The sequence below is a fragment of the Microtus ochrogaster genome, chromosome 2, assembly GCF_000317375.1.
Source record: "Microtus ochrogaster isolate Prairie Vole_2 chromosome 2, MicOch1.0, whole genome shotgun sequence".
NCBI classification, from domain to species: Eukaryota; Metazoa; Chordata; class Mammalia; order Rodentia; family Cricetidae; genus Microtus; species Microtus ochrogaster.
The window spans coordinates 41,672,469-41,686,765 of record NC_022010.1 but is presented as its reverse complement, the minus strand read 5'-3'; the positions used below and the strand labels follow the sequence as shown (position 1 = coordinate 41,686,765).

The 14,297-nt window shown below is 46.7% G+C and overlaps 2 protein-coding genes across 5 annotated transcripts in view; one reads left to right on the top strand and one right to left on the bottom strand.

Annotated features, from left to right (window-relative positions):
- The first annotated feature begins 19 nt into the window (after positions 1-19).
- Slc51a (solute carrier family 51 alpha subunit) lies at positions 20-3,715 on the top strand. The gene is made up of 6 exons (XM_026785588.1): positions 20-148; positions 685-843; positions 1,668-1,779; positions 2,013-2,159; positions 2,809-2,914; positions 3,351-3,715. The coding sequence occupies exons 1-6, from the start codon at positions 57-59 to the stop codon at positions 3,485-3,487; spliced, it is 753 nt and encodes a 250-aa protein (XP_026641389.1). The 5' UTR covers positions 20-56; the 3' UTR covers positions 3,488-3,715.
- Positions 3,716-4,252: 537 nt separating this feature from the next.
- The window catches only part of Pcyt1a (phosphate cytidylyltransferase 1, choline, alpha), a 50,119-nt gene continuing 40,074 nt past the window's right edge, over positions 4,253-14,297 (bottom strand). For all 4 annotated transcript variants that reach the window (XM_013351571.2, XM_005344846.3, XM_005344844.3 and 1 more), the window contains exons 8-9: positions 8,985-9,173; positions 4,253-7,992 (exon numbers count right to left, since the gene is read on the bottom strand). In XM_013351571.2, coding sequence (XP_013207025.1) covers positions 7,786-7,992; positions 8,985-9,173 — 396 coding nt within the window. In that variant the 3' untranslated portion in view covers positions 4,253-7,785. The remainder of the gene's footprint in view (positions 7,993-8,984; positions 9,174-14,297) is intronic.

The following is a 14,297-nucleotide window of genomic DNA, read 5'->3' as shown; positions in this document are numbered from 1 at the left end:
AAAAAAAAAAAAAAAAAAGTTGGGATGGTCTGGCTCGTCCCGCCCTAACCTGCATCATGTTCTCCTGCAAGCAGGTGGTGTCTGTGCTCTGCTGCTTTGGTCTCTGGATCCCTCGCGCCCTCACACTCGTGGAAATGGTCATAACCTCGTGAGTGTCTGCCCCCGCAACCGCCACTGGGGATGAGCTCCCCTCTACGGTCCCTTCCTGACCCCAAGCCTCCAGAGTCCTTTAAGCCCCATTGATATTAATCTAGCTCTTGCCAACCTGTGCTAATGAAAGGCTCTTGAACTTCCACTTGTGCTCAGGGAATGCCTTTTTGGGGCACACTCCTGGGACACCTGTTTGTTCCCGTCCCCTTCCCAGTCCTCTGGACCCAGTCACCTCTCTTGTTCTTCATGTCATGCCTCTAAAATGCCAGCCCCAGCTGGGCAGTGGTGGCACACACCATTAATCCCAACATGTGGGAGCAGAGGCAGGTGAATCTCTGAGTTCGAGGCCAGCCAGGTCTACAGATGGAGTTCTAGGACAGCCTGAGCTACACAGAGAAACCCTGTCTTGAAAAGCCAACTAAAATGCCCGGCCCTTTGCCTTCTCCCTCGGCAAGCCCCATCTCTCTTTAGCAGCAAAGGGGCACACTGTGGCGCTCCCAACAACGGACTTGCAACCCTGCTTCTCTCGATCAGGTTCTATGCCATAGTCTTTTACCTGCTGATGCTGGTCATGGTGGAAGGCTTCGGTGGGAAGGAAGCAGTTCTGAGGACACTGAGGGACATCCCGATGAGGGTGCACACAGGTCCCTGCTGCTGCTGCTGCCCTTGCTGCCCGCCCCTCATACTTACCAGGTGAGGCAGGGGAGACGAATCTCACAGGGACAAGTGAACACGAGAATCTGTAATCCTAGTTCAAGGCTCTTGAAGTTAGGGGCTGTGGCTGTATGGGACAAAGCCAGTGATAAAAGCAGGCATCCCATAGCCAGGAACCCCACATGGGCTCCCAGCACCCCAGAGAGAGAGAAAGAGGAATAATTCATATTTTAACAGAGGACTAATTTGTATTTTAAAAATGTGCATTAGTGTTTTGTCTTGGGTTTCGGGTCCCCTGGAACTGGATGGCAGTTGTGAGCTGCCATGCGGGTGTTGGTAGTTGAACCTGGGTCCTCTACAAGGACCTTTAACCCCTGAGCCGTCTCTCCAGCCCCAGAGGAAGAATTCGTATGCTTCAGCTCACTGCCTTCCTTACTCACTTACTTTTTTTTGAGACATGGATTCTCTGTGTAGCCCCGGCTGTCCTGGACCTCTGTAGACCAGGCTGGCCTTGAACTCACAGAGATCCACCGGCTTCTGCCTCCCGAGTGCTGGGGTTCAAGTTGTTTTCTATCATGTCCAGCTTACACTGCATACTTTAATGGCCAAAGGAAAACTGTAGGTTGAATGCTAGCTTGTCCCTCTGCCTGCTCTGAGTAATGAACCTGACGTCAATACTTGGAGCTCCTGCTCAAAAGGCTTCATCAGAGGCTCAGACTACTCCCCCACTGTGCTGTCACCCATGGGACATTTTTGTGTCTCGATGGCAGCCCAGCCTTAGTCCAGGAGCTCAGTGGAGGAGGTAGGCTTCCTTAGGGTGGGTGGTGTACGGGTCCATGTTCTTAACTCCCTTCCTCCTTCAGGAAGAAGCTTCAGCTGCTGATGTTGGGCCCTTTCCAGTATGCCTTCTTCAAGATACTGCTGAACATAGTGGGCCTGTTTCTCATCCCTGATGGCATCTTTGATCCGTCAGATGTAAGCCAAGAGACAGCAGAAGAGTCTTAAGACTCATTATCTTTGGGTTCTAGAACTAATACCTGAGCACCAGCAACACACAGGGCAGGGCAGCCACAGGAAGAGTAGCAGCCCAGAGAATCCAGTGGGGAGATGGTCCAGGCTCTGGGGCTTTTGTATCACCTTTCTCCACATGGAAGAGGAGAAACAAAAAGAGGATTTGTCTTCCTGACTGCCTTCTGATCTGCCACCAGATCTCGGAGAAAAGTACGGCTCTGTGGATCAATACTTTCCTCGGCGCGTCCACGCTGTTCGCTCTCTGGTCGCTGGCCATCATTTTCCGGCAAGCCAAGTTGCACCTGAGTGAACAGAATATGGGATCCAAGTTTGCTGTCTTCCAGGTAACTAAACCCCAGAAACGGTGTTTGACAAAACGTGACAAGTTAGGATAACAGAGGCAGAAGTGGACCCACTAGTCGTAACCTCTGGGTCTCCTGGGAGACCTGGAACATCATCTTCCTCTTCCATTGCATCTTTTATTTTATTTGCCTTGCTGTACCACAGAATACCACCAACCAGGATTAAAACAACAGAAACGGATTGTAGCACAGATCTAGAGCCTGGAAACCCCAAATCAAAATGTAGGCAGGGCCGTGATCTCTCTGGAACCTGGAAGCACCCGGCTTGCCACTTCCTCTCTGGAATTGGCCAGCAATCCATGGTGGTCCTTGCCTGGTCTTCTGCTGTCTCACTCCAACCTCTGCCTCCATCATCACATGACCTTGTCCACCTGTCTGTCTGCATTTTATGTGCTGGATGCCACTGGGTGGCACGGGAGAGAGAGGCTGAATTTGTTTATGAGCGACCCTACTGAATGAGGCAGAAGCAGGATTATAATTGGCCCAAAGGTGAAATCTGCATCAATTTTTAATAGTTCTAAACTTTAGCCTCCATAACTGCAGAAGCTAGGGTATGCCTAAGCTGCACTGGCCTCAGGACCAGGGCTGGCAAGTGCCACCACTCCCCACACCTACCTCTCCTCTCCCACAGGTTCTTGTCATCCTGACGGCCCTGCAGCCCTCCATTTTCTCCATCTTAGCTAGCACCGGGCAGATTGCTTGTTCACCTCCATTTCCTTCTAAAACCAGGTCTCAAGGTAAGTGCGTGGGACTCCTTCCTGTGTTGCAGGTGAGCCTGGGGACAGAGGAGGAGAGAGAGGCCCTTGGGACAGAAGTTGTGCAAGCCTGGTGTCTGCTCAGAATGTACAGGAAGAATCCAAGAAATCAGGCAGAGACTCTGAGGCCCCTTCCCTCTCTCATCAGAGAACTGCAATGTCGCCAGCTTGTGGCCAGTCCTAAAGGCCAAACCAGGAGGCGTGGGGTTCAGCCCTCACCTTGGGACAGGAATGGGTACAGTTAGGAAGCAGACTCAGATCACAGATTTCAAAGCTGAGTTCTGGATACCATTAATCTGCCTTGCTCCGCACAGCAGTTTGGTATCCCTAGGTCCTGGTTCAGAGGTAAGCTGAAGCCTCTCAGCTTGCTCGCCAGGACCGCAGTGTAACCTCTGTCACGTTCTGGTCCACACTACAGTGATGAACTGCCACATGCTCGTCGTGGAGACCTTCCTGATGACGGTGCTGGCACGAATGTACTACCGAAGGAAAGATGGCAAGGTTGGGTATGAGACTTCTCCGGCACCAGACCCGGACTTGAAACTCAAAGCCTGAGGCAAGTGGCTGGGACTATGGAAAAGATACTGTCCTACTCAGGAGAGCATGAGAGTCCGTCTGTCCCTCAACCTGAACCAGCGGTTCAGGCTCCCGCTGGCAGCGCAGGCTGGCAGATTCCATGTAACTATAGGGATGAGGGGAAGGTGCTGAACTGGAGCTTTGCTCAGGGAAGACATTTAAAATTTTGAAACGAACAGGGTGTGGCTGAGACACTGCAGAGGACACACTGCTTCTGTGGCTGCCACGATTGGTCACCCTGAGCGTTTGCACAGCAGAATAAAGGGGAGAAGAGTACGTGGTCTATGTATGGTTTATCAGTGGGAGTATACCTTAGCTGGGCAGAGCAGCACCAGGCCAGCCTCCCGAAGAAGCCGGCTCTGCAGTACAAGCCGTGCTTTCCTTGGGGGCATCAGCTGGACATGGGAGGGCTGAGGCCCCATGGTGCCAGCTTTTGAAGTTTTCTGTAAGAAGCTGCAAATGGAACTGTCATTCATATCGCCATGAAGCTTGAACTTGAGGGCAGAGATCGGGACACAAACTCAAAGGAACTGAGAATGCACGTAAAAGATTCCTCCCAAAGTCGGAGGTGGTGGCATCCACCTTTAATCCCAGCATTAGGGAGGCTCTCTGAGTTCGAGGCCAGCCTGGTCTATAAGAGCTAGTTCCAGGGCAGGCACCAAAGCTACAGAGAAGTCCTGTTTCGAAAAACCAAAAAGAAAAAGAAAAGAAAAAGATATCAACACACATATGCCTGGCCAAAACTACAGGAAATAGAAACACCAGGCAAAACCACATGGCCTTTATTTGGCTAAATGACAAAAGCCAAAATAATTCTGAACAAATTACACAGGAAAAGCGATACATTGAATTGAGGCAAACTCCCCTTGACTCCCACAGTGATGGGCGGGTATTCATGGCACGGGTGAGTCTTTCCAACAGTGTTTCCTGCTCAGGAGTCTAGATGCAAACCACCTAAGCAGTCAGTTCTCACTGTTTAAAACAGTTCCCCCAAGACGGTGGTAGGTGCCCACTTCAAACCTAGCAGAACCCGACCTGGGCCACCCGAATGTTAATCCTGCCATTCCCGTTCTCTATCCCAATCTCGGACCAACCAAACATTCTGGCAGATAGACTATTTTTCTTTTTCTCTCAGAATTAACCTTTAATAATATTAGAGTCCAAGAACACGTTGTATTTATTTATTCTGAAAATAGAAGCTAGGGACCATTCTTTATCCCATGATAATCTATTTTGTGAGATAAAACAATCATTGTTATGACTTTGAAAAATACAACTTTTAAAAATATTTATATTGATAAGCTTAAAAAAAATACCATTAGTTTTTAAAACATCGCTAGGGAAGCTTCTTTTGAACCCTGTGTGGGTTCAATTTCGGCACATGTATGCTGACAGAAATCTAGAAGCTAAGGCTTTAGGGGATCAAATCAAGCAGGGAAACAGAACTGATCCGAGAAAGGACTGAAAGTTGATAAGGAACAGATCTCAAAGATGACAGGCTCCGGGATGTGAACTGCATGAGTGAACACGCACTGGGGACAGTGACAAAGCACTGGAACGAGCCGCCGTGGAGGGTTTTCCCAGATGACTGGCCAGATGTGCGACCACAAGTGAGAACAACTGCGGTACTGCTGAGAGGGGGACCTGAAAAGGGCTCTCCGTCTCTCTGCTCTGGATTTTCTCTTTGCACACTCCCAGTCCCCTCAGGTCTACAGAGGGTCTTTGGCTTAGCTCTCAGGAGCAGCTGCTGTGGGCACTAGCAATCTATTTCTGCTTTCTCTCTGTGGCATCCTCTATTCTCCAGTCTCCAGCCTGGTATATGAAAAGAGCAACGTTCCTGCCCAGCTCACGTCCAGGCTAACTGCTATACTTTCCAGCACCGACAGACTCCGGTCTGCAGCCACTCCCTATGGCATAGAGGCTGCGAGGCCCAACAACTTACGGCTCTCCCACCCTTCCAAGCTGCCTGCTTTCATATGTGGCCTCAGGGAAAGGCTCCTCAGCTGAGGCTGCACAGGAAGAGGTACGGATTGGCCAGACACCACATCCAAACGCTTGGCCACATTTAACTGGGTACAGGTGGCCGGCAGCTCAGCATCCCAACAGCATCTTTTTCTAGCACCTAGGAGGACACCGACCCTCAGGTACCTAGCATGCTGCCTACCTCAGCGTCTCTGCTTCATGTCTAAGTTATCTGAGGACATGAGTGTTAGAAGACAGGAAAGGGTGAGGGACACTCCGAGGACACGAGTGTAGGCTAGTCCTAGCTATGGTACACATCTTCTCAGCCCAGAGGCTCTGCCGTTTGAGACCCTCTCCGTTTCCACAGCGCTAGACTGGGGATATGCACTGAGAGAACAAGCAGGCGAGTAGGTACTGACGTCACCGCCTGTGTGTACCTGGGAGAATAAGGCAGAGAGAAACACGGATCACCCAAGAGAAGACCAGAGTAGGAAGGGTAAAGGGAGCTGTGCAGCGCTACATGACATGGAAAACACTAATTTCAACAGGTTCGAGAAAGGGTTCCAGGCCAAGGCCATAGGAATCAGATCTGAGTGGAAACAGCACTTCACGAGGAATTAGGAATGGCGTTCCCACAGGCCACTGAGACACCAAGATGTGGCTCTACAGCCCTCTCCTCTGCTCGGCCTGCCTGGAAGACAGTTTAGGAGCCTAGGGAGTCCTGTCAAGTAGGCATCGTGTGGTGCTAAGCTTCAGACCCTGAGGCTTAGCACAGCTTCCACCGGAGAGTATCTAGGGAGGACTGTGAAGTGCTCACAGTCCCAGCAGAGGTACAAGGAAAAAGAAAATGTGGTTTTCTTTGCTGAAAACACTAAAGTTCCACCCCTACAAGGGGTATTTATGAGTAACGACAAGCAGGTCTTAGAATAAACAATTTGCCCTAAATCCAGCTACGGGATGACTGACAGTGATGAACTTGCCAGGCCATGTAGTGCCGACTGAAAACATCAGCTCATACTCCATAGCAAGTGCTGAGAATCCTCGCTCTTTGATTTGAAATTCAAGCTCTGTTTCCCCTGGAAACCAATGGGTGCAGTGGAGGCATAAGCACCAGCACGGGTGGGCTAGGGGCACGGACCTCTGTGTACTAGTAGTTGAGAGGGGGCTGTGGAGAAGTCCCTGCCAAGTGCGGCTCTTAGGAGGCAGAGTCTCCATGGGACACTGATTCAACCCAAGAGCATTCTTAGGAGGAACAGAGCCTGACAAGTGTTTTAGAGACCAAAGTGCTTTTGCTGTACGACCTGTGAAAACTCAGTGTTAAATATGGCATAAGTAACAGGGATCAACGGGCCAAGTTCAAGCTGAAACATTTACAAAGCATCCTTTGTATAAAGCCAGGCATGGTGCTGAACTGGCGGCTGCAGGGCGAGGGATGTATTCCCAACAGAAACTCAACCACAACTGCCCTTCACCGGACTGCGGTCATCCCACTCTGCTCTGCAGTCCCAGCATCCCTCAGGGCTCCTTCCTTTACATGTAGGTTGCAGGAAAGAGATTGACAAGAGCTCCCAAATAGTTGGGTAACAGAATTTTCTGAGATGAACGCAGCAGAAAAACTGCAACTGATGCTCTCTGGTTTGATTGCATCCCCATCAGTGTCTGCATGGACCCCATGGGGTCCAACAAGAAACTCCTCAGGGAGCGAGAGAAGTGAGGCTCAGATCTCTTCCTTCCCACAGCCATGCTGACACACAGGCCGGCAGGACAAGCGGGGGTTGGGAGCTAATTCAGGTTTTAGATATATAAGGGAAGTGGACATTGCGATAGTATCACCAAATGACCCATCAGCATGGCTCTCTGTTGGAAGGACCTGGCGAGTCACTTTGCTCCAGAATGGAAGGCAAGCACTAGTGTATCAGGAAGAAAGGCCTCTGGGTATTACACACTTCCTTCTTCTGCCCACTCCTCAGGGGCAAAAAATTAGCTCTACTTACTATATTTGAAAGACTAATTTTTAAAAAATTAATAAAAATGTCAATTTCCCTGTCAAGATTACATGAGCATGAACAGCAAAGCGAAGTTCTGGGGAGGGAGGAAGGATGCATGGCAGGCTTCTACGGTGTGCTCAGCCTTCTCGGTGTGGCTGACGAGGGTTGGGGCACAGGCTGTTTTGTCCCCCATTCCCAGGTCCTCTTGCCCATTTGTCTTTTCTATGTAGATGTCCTTAGGTTTAGTGTTGGGATCACAAAGTGGAATTCGACAGAGAGCTTCTGGAGGTGATGGGCAGGGAAGGGAGAGGGCACAGGGATGAAAAGTTAGTCCTCTTCATCCTCGCTGATGTCACATGTCACAGCCTTGCGCCTACAGAGACTTGCTGGGGAGGAAGATGGGGAGGTCTTGCCAGAGAAGGGCCATCGGAAGGAGGGGGAGGGGGAGCGTTCATGAGTAGGGCTGCTGCTGGGACTCTGCCTGGGACTGATGGCCTGCAGCATCCGACCTTTTCCCTCTTTCAGCATGTGTTTCTGGGGAGGGAGACCAAAGGCAGAGTTAGCAGACACCTATGGACCCCACGGGTCACCACCAGAGCCTCAGAAACTGCAAATGATTGTGAATCTCCCCTGTAATTATGTTTCGTTTTTATTGCTGAGGGCCAAAGCTATGGTCTCAAGCACATGAGGGAAACACCCCGCCCCTGCTAAAGTCAAGCACGACTGAAGGAGACAGGAGGGCACAACTGTGTCTGTCCTAGGCTCCCTCTCCACACTGGACCACTTTTCTGTGTCTTCACCTGCTTGCCTCTTAGCCTTTCTTGACCTCCACCAGAGACACTCTTCAGAGGCTAGGCTGCAGTCCACACGCCGGGCCAGCACAAAGGCTCACTAATGGAGCTCTCTGTTTGGTTTGAGGGCACTGCTAGTCTCACTGGGGACCCACAGCAGCTCCTCACAGAAAGGAGGCTCCTTATCTGTGCTTTCTCCTTTCTCTTCCATGTTAGTGCAAAACACAGAAGGAACAGCTGAGGCTACCTAGTTGACTTGACTCCAGATGTCAAGGCTGACAGAGAGCTGACAAAATTAGTAGGAAAACGTAAGACTGGATACGATAACGTCTTAAAATTTGACGTTCCTTTCTACTCAAAGAGTCTATTCCTTTCCTCAGCAGTGCAATTCCTGAATCCACTGAACATTGACTGGCGGTTGAAGTATTCGTGTCACAAGTTCATGACCTGCCTTGGACCACAAACAGCGTTCAAGGCCAGTCTGGGTACCTTAGGGAGATACTGCCTCAGAATAATAAGTAAATAAGCCTGGTGTGGTGGCACACAACTTTAATCCTAGCAGCTGGGAGACAGAGACAGGCAGATCACTCTGCGTCCTCGGCCAGCCTTGTCTACACTGCCAGTTTCAAGCCAACCAAGGCAACATAGTGAGCTCTTGTCTCAAAACTAAAGATTACATAAATGAAAAGCCCCCCACCCCATATTCCCTCAAGTGTCAGGAAGGAGGGTTCTCACCAGTGCTCCTTCTGGACCAAACATTTCCAGGAAACTTCCAATGAATTCTCGGGACTTCTCTTCCCACTTCTGGATGAGGTCAATGCTCTTTTCTTCCACCTTCTGCACAAATTCTTTTGATTTTTCTTCCACATCTTTTACTTTCTTCTTTACTTTATCAACCCGTTCTTGCAAGTGGTATTTCTTCTCCTAGGACAAAATAAATGCTTTTTAAGACATAGTGCCCAGGCTGGAAGAGACGGTCCTGTTCTTCCAGAGGACCTAGGTTTAATTCCCAGCGCCCACTTAAGACAGCTCACACCTCCCTCTGTGTCCAGCGCCCAAGAGCTCTGACACCTCTGGCCCTACCAGCATCTGCATTCACACGCATCTACCCATAGACATATACATAATAATAAAAATCATAAATTAAACTTTCAATTTTTAAAATTCTGCTTTGCTTAATCTGTCCTGTATTTATTTAGGATAATAATAGGAAGGATAATCTATGAACAGTCATCTTTTTTTTATTTTTATTTTTATTTATTTATACAGTATTCTGTCTGCTTGTATGCCTGCAGGCCAGAAGAAGGCACCAGACCTCAGACCTCATTACAGATGGTTGTGAGCCACCATGTGGTTGCTGGGAATTGAACTCAGGACCTTTGCAAGAGCAGGCAGTGCTCTTAACCACTGAGCCATCTCTCCAGCCCCATGAACAGTCATCTTATATGAAAGCATGATAATTTTTTTTTCTTTTTTTGGTTTTTTGAGATAGGGTTTCCTCTGTGTAACCCTGGCTGTCCTGAAACTTGCTCTGTAGACCAGGCTGGCCTTAAACTCAGAGATCCATCTGCCTCTGCCTCCCAACTGCTGGGATTAAAGGTACACACCTTCACACCTGGCTGAAAGTGTGATAATTTCAACACTGTAAAAGCTCTGGACTAAACTAACTACAACAGTGAGGGCAGGAACAGATCAGCATGCAGGCAAACAAAGTCAAGGTTTTTAAGATAAATCTAATATAATGAAATATAAATAAATATACCCAGCATGACTCTTTCAGATGGGAATGTATAGATACAAAATCATTACACACTACCAAAAAACAAGGCAATTATTCCAGAGTCAACATGGAAACATTAGATCCTTAATTAGTTCATTATTCCATCTCTAGCTCCTTTCATGATGTCTCTGTGTGTGTGTGTACATGTCTATGCATGTGTGTGTAGGTCAGAGGTCACCATCATGAGTCTTTTACCCACTCACCACTATTTCCCTGAGACAGGATCTCTCGCTGATCCTGGAGCACACTGATTCTATTAGGCTGTCGGCTGCTGACTTTCAGTGCCCCTGCCATCTGAGAGGATGCGCTGCCATCCCTAGCTCCGTACATGGGTGCTGGGGTCGCACTTAGGTCATAGTGCTTGCATACCAGGCACTCTACCAACCAAGACATCTTCTTAGCCCATGGATAATTTCTTAGAAGTTGGAGATCTGTGCCCGGAGGTGGTGGTGCACACCTTTAATCCCAGAAGGCAGAGATAGGAGGATGTCTGTGAGTTTGAGGCTAGCCTGGTCTACCAAGTGTGTTCCAGGACAGGCTCCAAAGCAACAGGGAAACCCTGTCCTGAAAAAACCTAAATAAATAAATAAATAAATAAATAAATAAATAAATAGAAGTTGGAAAGTTGGAGATATGCTTGCTCATCTGGAAAATGATAAAAAGTTGGTTCCACCAACGTTCCTAAATATTTGTGTAAAATGGTATCGATGCTCCATGGAGGAGGAGTGGTATTTAGTCAAAAGTGCTGTATCATCTAAGCAGGGCGGCACTTGCCAGTAACCCCATACTCAGGAGGCCAAGGCAGGAGGATCACAAGTTCCAGGTCAGTCTGGGCTATGACTTTGGACCTTTTGTTAAAAACAAAACCATGTGGGGTGGGAGAGGGGATAAGGTAGTCTCCTAATTTCTGTGTCATAAGGAAGGAAGTACCGCTTAGTAACCCAGCTTGCGCTAGGCTGCACAGGTGAAGGAGGAAAAGGAAGAGGAGTCATTTGTGTTTTACTTTTTGTTTTATGTATATAGGTGGTTTTGTTGTTGTGTTGTCTGCATGTTGCTGGTGCACTAAATATGGAGTGCCCTAGGCATCCACACATCATTGGATGCCTTAGGACCTGAGTTACAGATGATTGTGAGCTGAAGGGTGCTGGGAAAAGAACCGGGCCTCCCAAGGAGTAGCCAGTGTGCTACCCACTGAGCCGCCTCTCCAGCTCCTGGTTTTGGTTGATGAGACAGTCTTGTTATGTATCTTAGATGAGCCTCATATTTGCAATCCCCCAGTCTCAGCCTCCTAAGTGCTGGGGATTATAGGTATGCACTACCACACTTGGCTCACCTACTTTTTGTTTGTTTGTTTTTTCGTGATAGGATCTCCTATGTAGCCCTGGCCACCCCGAAACACACTATATAGCAAGCTGACCTTGAACCTGAAGTGACCTTCCTGCCTTTGTCTCTCAAATCCTGGGATGAGGGAATGTACCATTAAGGCTTATTCTGATTTACCTTACTCTTTCACAGAGCTGGAAACAAATAAAGGATTTTGGCTAATTGATTGTTGCATACAATATAGTTAGTAGATTTCTTTTTTTTATTGATATACATTTTTCTCTGCTCCCTTCCCTGCCTCTCCACCCCCCCCCACCCCACTTCAGTCCTCCTCCAAGGTCCCCATGCTCCCAAGTTACTCAGGAGATCTTGTCTTTTTCTACTTTCTACTTCCCATGTAGATTAGATCTATGTAAGTCTTTCTTAGTGTCCGCACTGTTGTCTAAGTTCTCTGGGATTGTGGTTTGTAGGCTGGCTTTCTTTGCTTTATGTTTAAAAACCACCTATGAGTGAGTACATGTGATAATTGTCTTTCTGTGTCTGGGTTACATCACTCAAAATAATGTTTTCTAGCTCCATCCATTTTCCTGCAAAATTCAAGCTGTCGTTATTTTTTTCTGCTGTGTAGTAATCCATTGTGTAAACGTACCACATTTTTCTTATTCATTTTTTGATCAAGGGGCATTTAGGTTGTTTCCAGGTTCTCACTATGACAAAGCTGCTATGAACATAGTGAAGCATATGTCCTTGTGACACGATTGAGCATCCTTTGGATATATACTCCAAAGTGGTATTACTGGGTCTTGAGGAAGGTTGTTTCCTAATTTTCTGAGAAATAGCCACACTGACATCCAAAGGGGTTGTACCAGCTTGCATTCCCACTAGCAACGCAGAAGTGTTCCCTTTTCCCCACAGCCTCTCCAGCATAAGTTGTCATCATCAGTGTTTTTGATCTTGGCCATTCTTACAGGTGTAAGATGGAATCTCAGAGTTGTTTTGATTTGCATTTCTCTGATGACTAAGGACACTGAACATTTCCTTAAGTGGTTTTCAGCCATTTTAGATTCCTCTGTTGAGAGTTCTCTGTTTAGGTCTGTATTCCATTTTTTTTATGGGATTATGTGATCTTTTGGTGTCCAATTTCTTGAGTTCTTTGTATATTTTGGAGATCAGATCTCTGTCTGATGTGGGGTTAATGTAGATCTTTTCCCATTCTGTAGGCTGTCATTTTCTCTTTCCTTTGCTTTCCAGAAGCTTTTCAGTTTCAGGAGGTCCCATTTACTAATTGTTTCTCTTAGCGTTTGTGTTGCTGGGGTCATATTTAGGAAGTGGTTCCCTGTGCCAATGTGTTCAAGTGTACTTGCCACTTTATCTTCTATAAGGTTCAGTGTGGCTGGCTTTATGTTGAGGTCTTTGATCCATTTGGACTTGAGTTTTGTGCATGGTGATAGATATGGGTCTATTTTCATTCTTCCATATGTTGATATTGTTATGCAAACACCATTTGTTAAATATGCTTCCTTTTTTCCATTTGTATTTTTTGCTTCTTTGTCAAAGATCAGGGGTTCAGAGATGTGTGGATTGATATCCGGATCTTCTATTCGGTTCCATTGGTCCTCCTGTCTGTTCTTATGCCAGTACCAGGCTGTTTTCAGTACTTTAGCTCTATAGTAGAGTTTGAAGTCAGGGATTGTGATGCCTCCAGAAGTTCTTTTATTACCCAGGATTGTTTTGGCTATCCTGGGTTTTTTGCTTTTCCAAATGAAGTTGAGTACTGTTCTTTCGAGGTCTTTGAGGAATTTTGCTGGGCATTGTGTTGAATCTGTAGATTGCTTTCGGTAAGATTGCCATTTTTACTATGTTAATTCTGCCTACCCAAGAGCATGGGAGGTCTACTTTCTGGTGTCTTCTTCAATTTCTTTCTTCAAAGATTTAAAATTCTTGTCATACAAGTCTTCCACTTGTTTGGTTAGAATTACTCTGAGATATTTTATACTATTTGTGGTTATTGTGAAGGGTGTTGATTCTCTGATTTCTTCCCCAGCCCTTTTATCATCTGTGTACAGGAGGGCTACTTATTTTTTTGAATTCATCTTATATCCTGCTACATTGATGAAAGTGTTTATGAGTTGTACAAGTTCCTTGGTAGAATTTTTGGGATCACTTATGTAAACTATCATATCATCAGCAAACAGTGAGAGTTTGACTTCTTCTTTTCCAATTTCTATCCTCTTGATGTCCCTTTGGTGTCTTATTGCTCTAGCTAGGACCTCAAGAACTATATTGAATAGATATGGAGAGGTCTTGTTCCTGATTTCAGTGGAATCACTGGGAGTTTCTCTCCATTTAGTTTGATGTTGGCTGTTGGCTTGCTGTATATTGCCTTAATTATGTTTAGGTGTGTTCCTTGTACCCCTGCTCTCTCCAAGACCTTTATCATGAAGGGATGTATTTTGTCAAAAGCTTTTTTGGCATCTAATGAGATGATCATGTGGTTTTTATTTTTCAGCTTGTTTATATGTTGGATTACGTTGACAGATTTTCGTTATGTTGAACCATCCCTGCATCTGTGGATGAAGCCGACTTGGTCATGGTGGATGATGGTTCTGATGTTGTCTTAGATTCGATTTGCTAGTATTTTATTTATTGATTTTTGCATCAATGTTCATGAGTGAGACTGGTATGTAATTCTCTTCCTTGGTATTGTCTTTCTGTGGTTTGGGTATCAGGGTAATTGTAGCCTCACAAAAAGAGTGTGGAATAATTTGAGGAGTATTGGTATTAGTTCTTCTTTGAAAGTCTTGTAGAATTCTGAGCTGAAACCATCTGGTCCTGGGCTTTTTTTGGTTGGGAGACTTTTGATGACTGTTTCTATTTCTTCACTAGTTATAGGTCTGTTTAATTTGCTTATATGGTCTTGATTTTTTTCTTTTTTTTAAATTTAT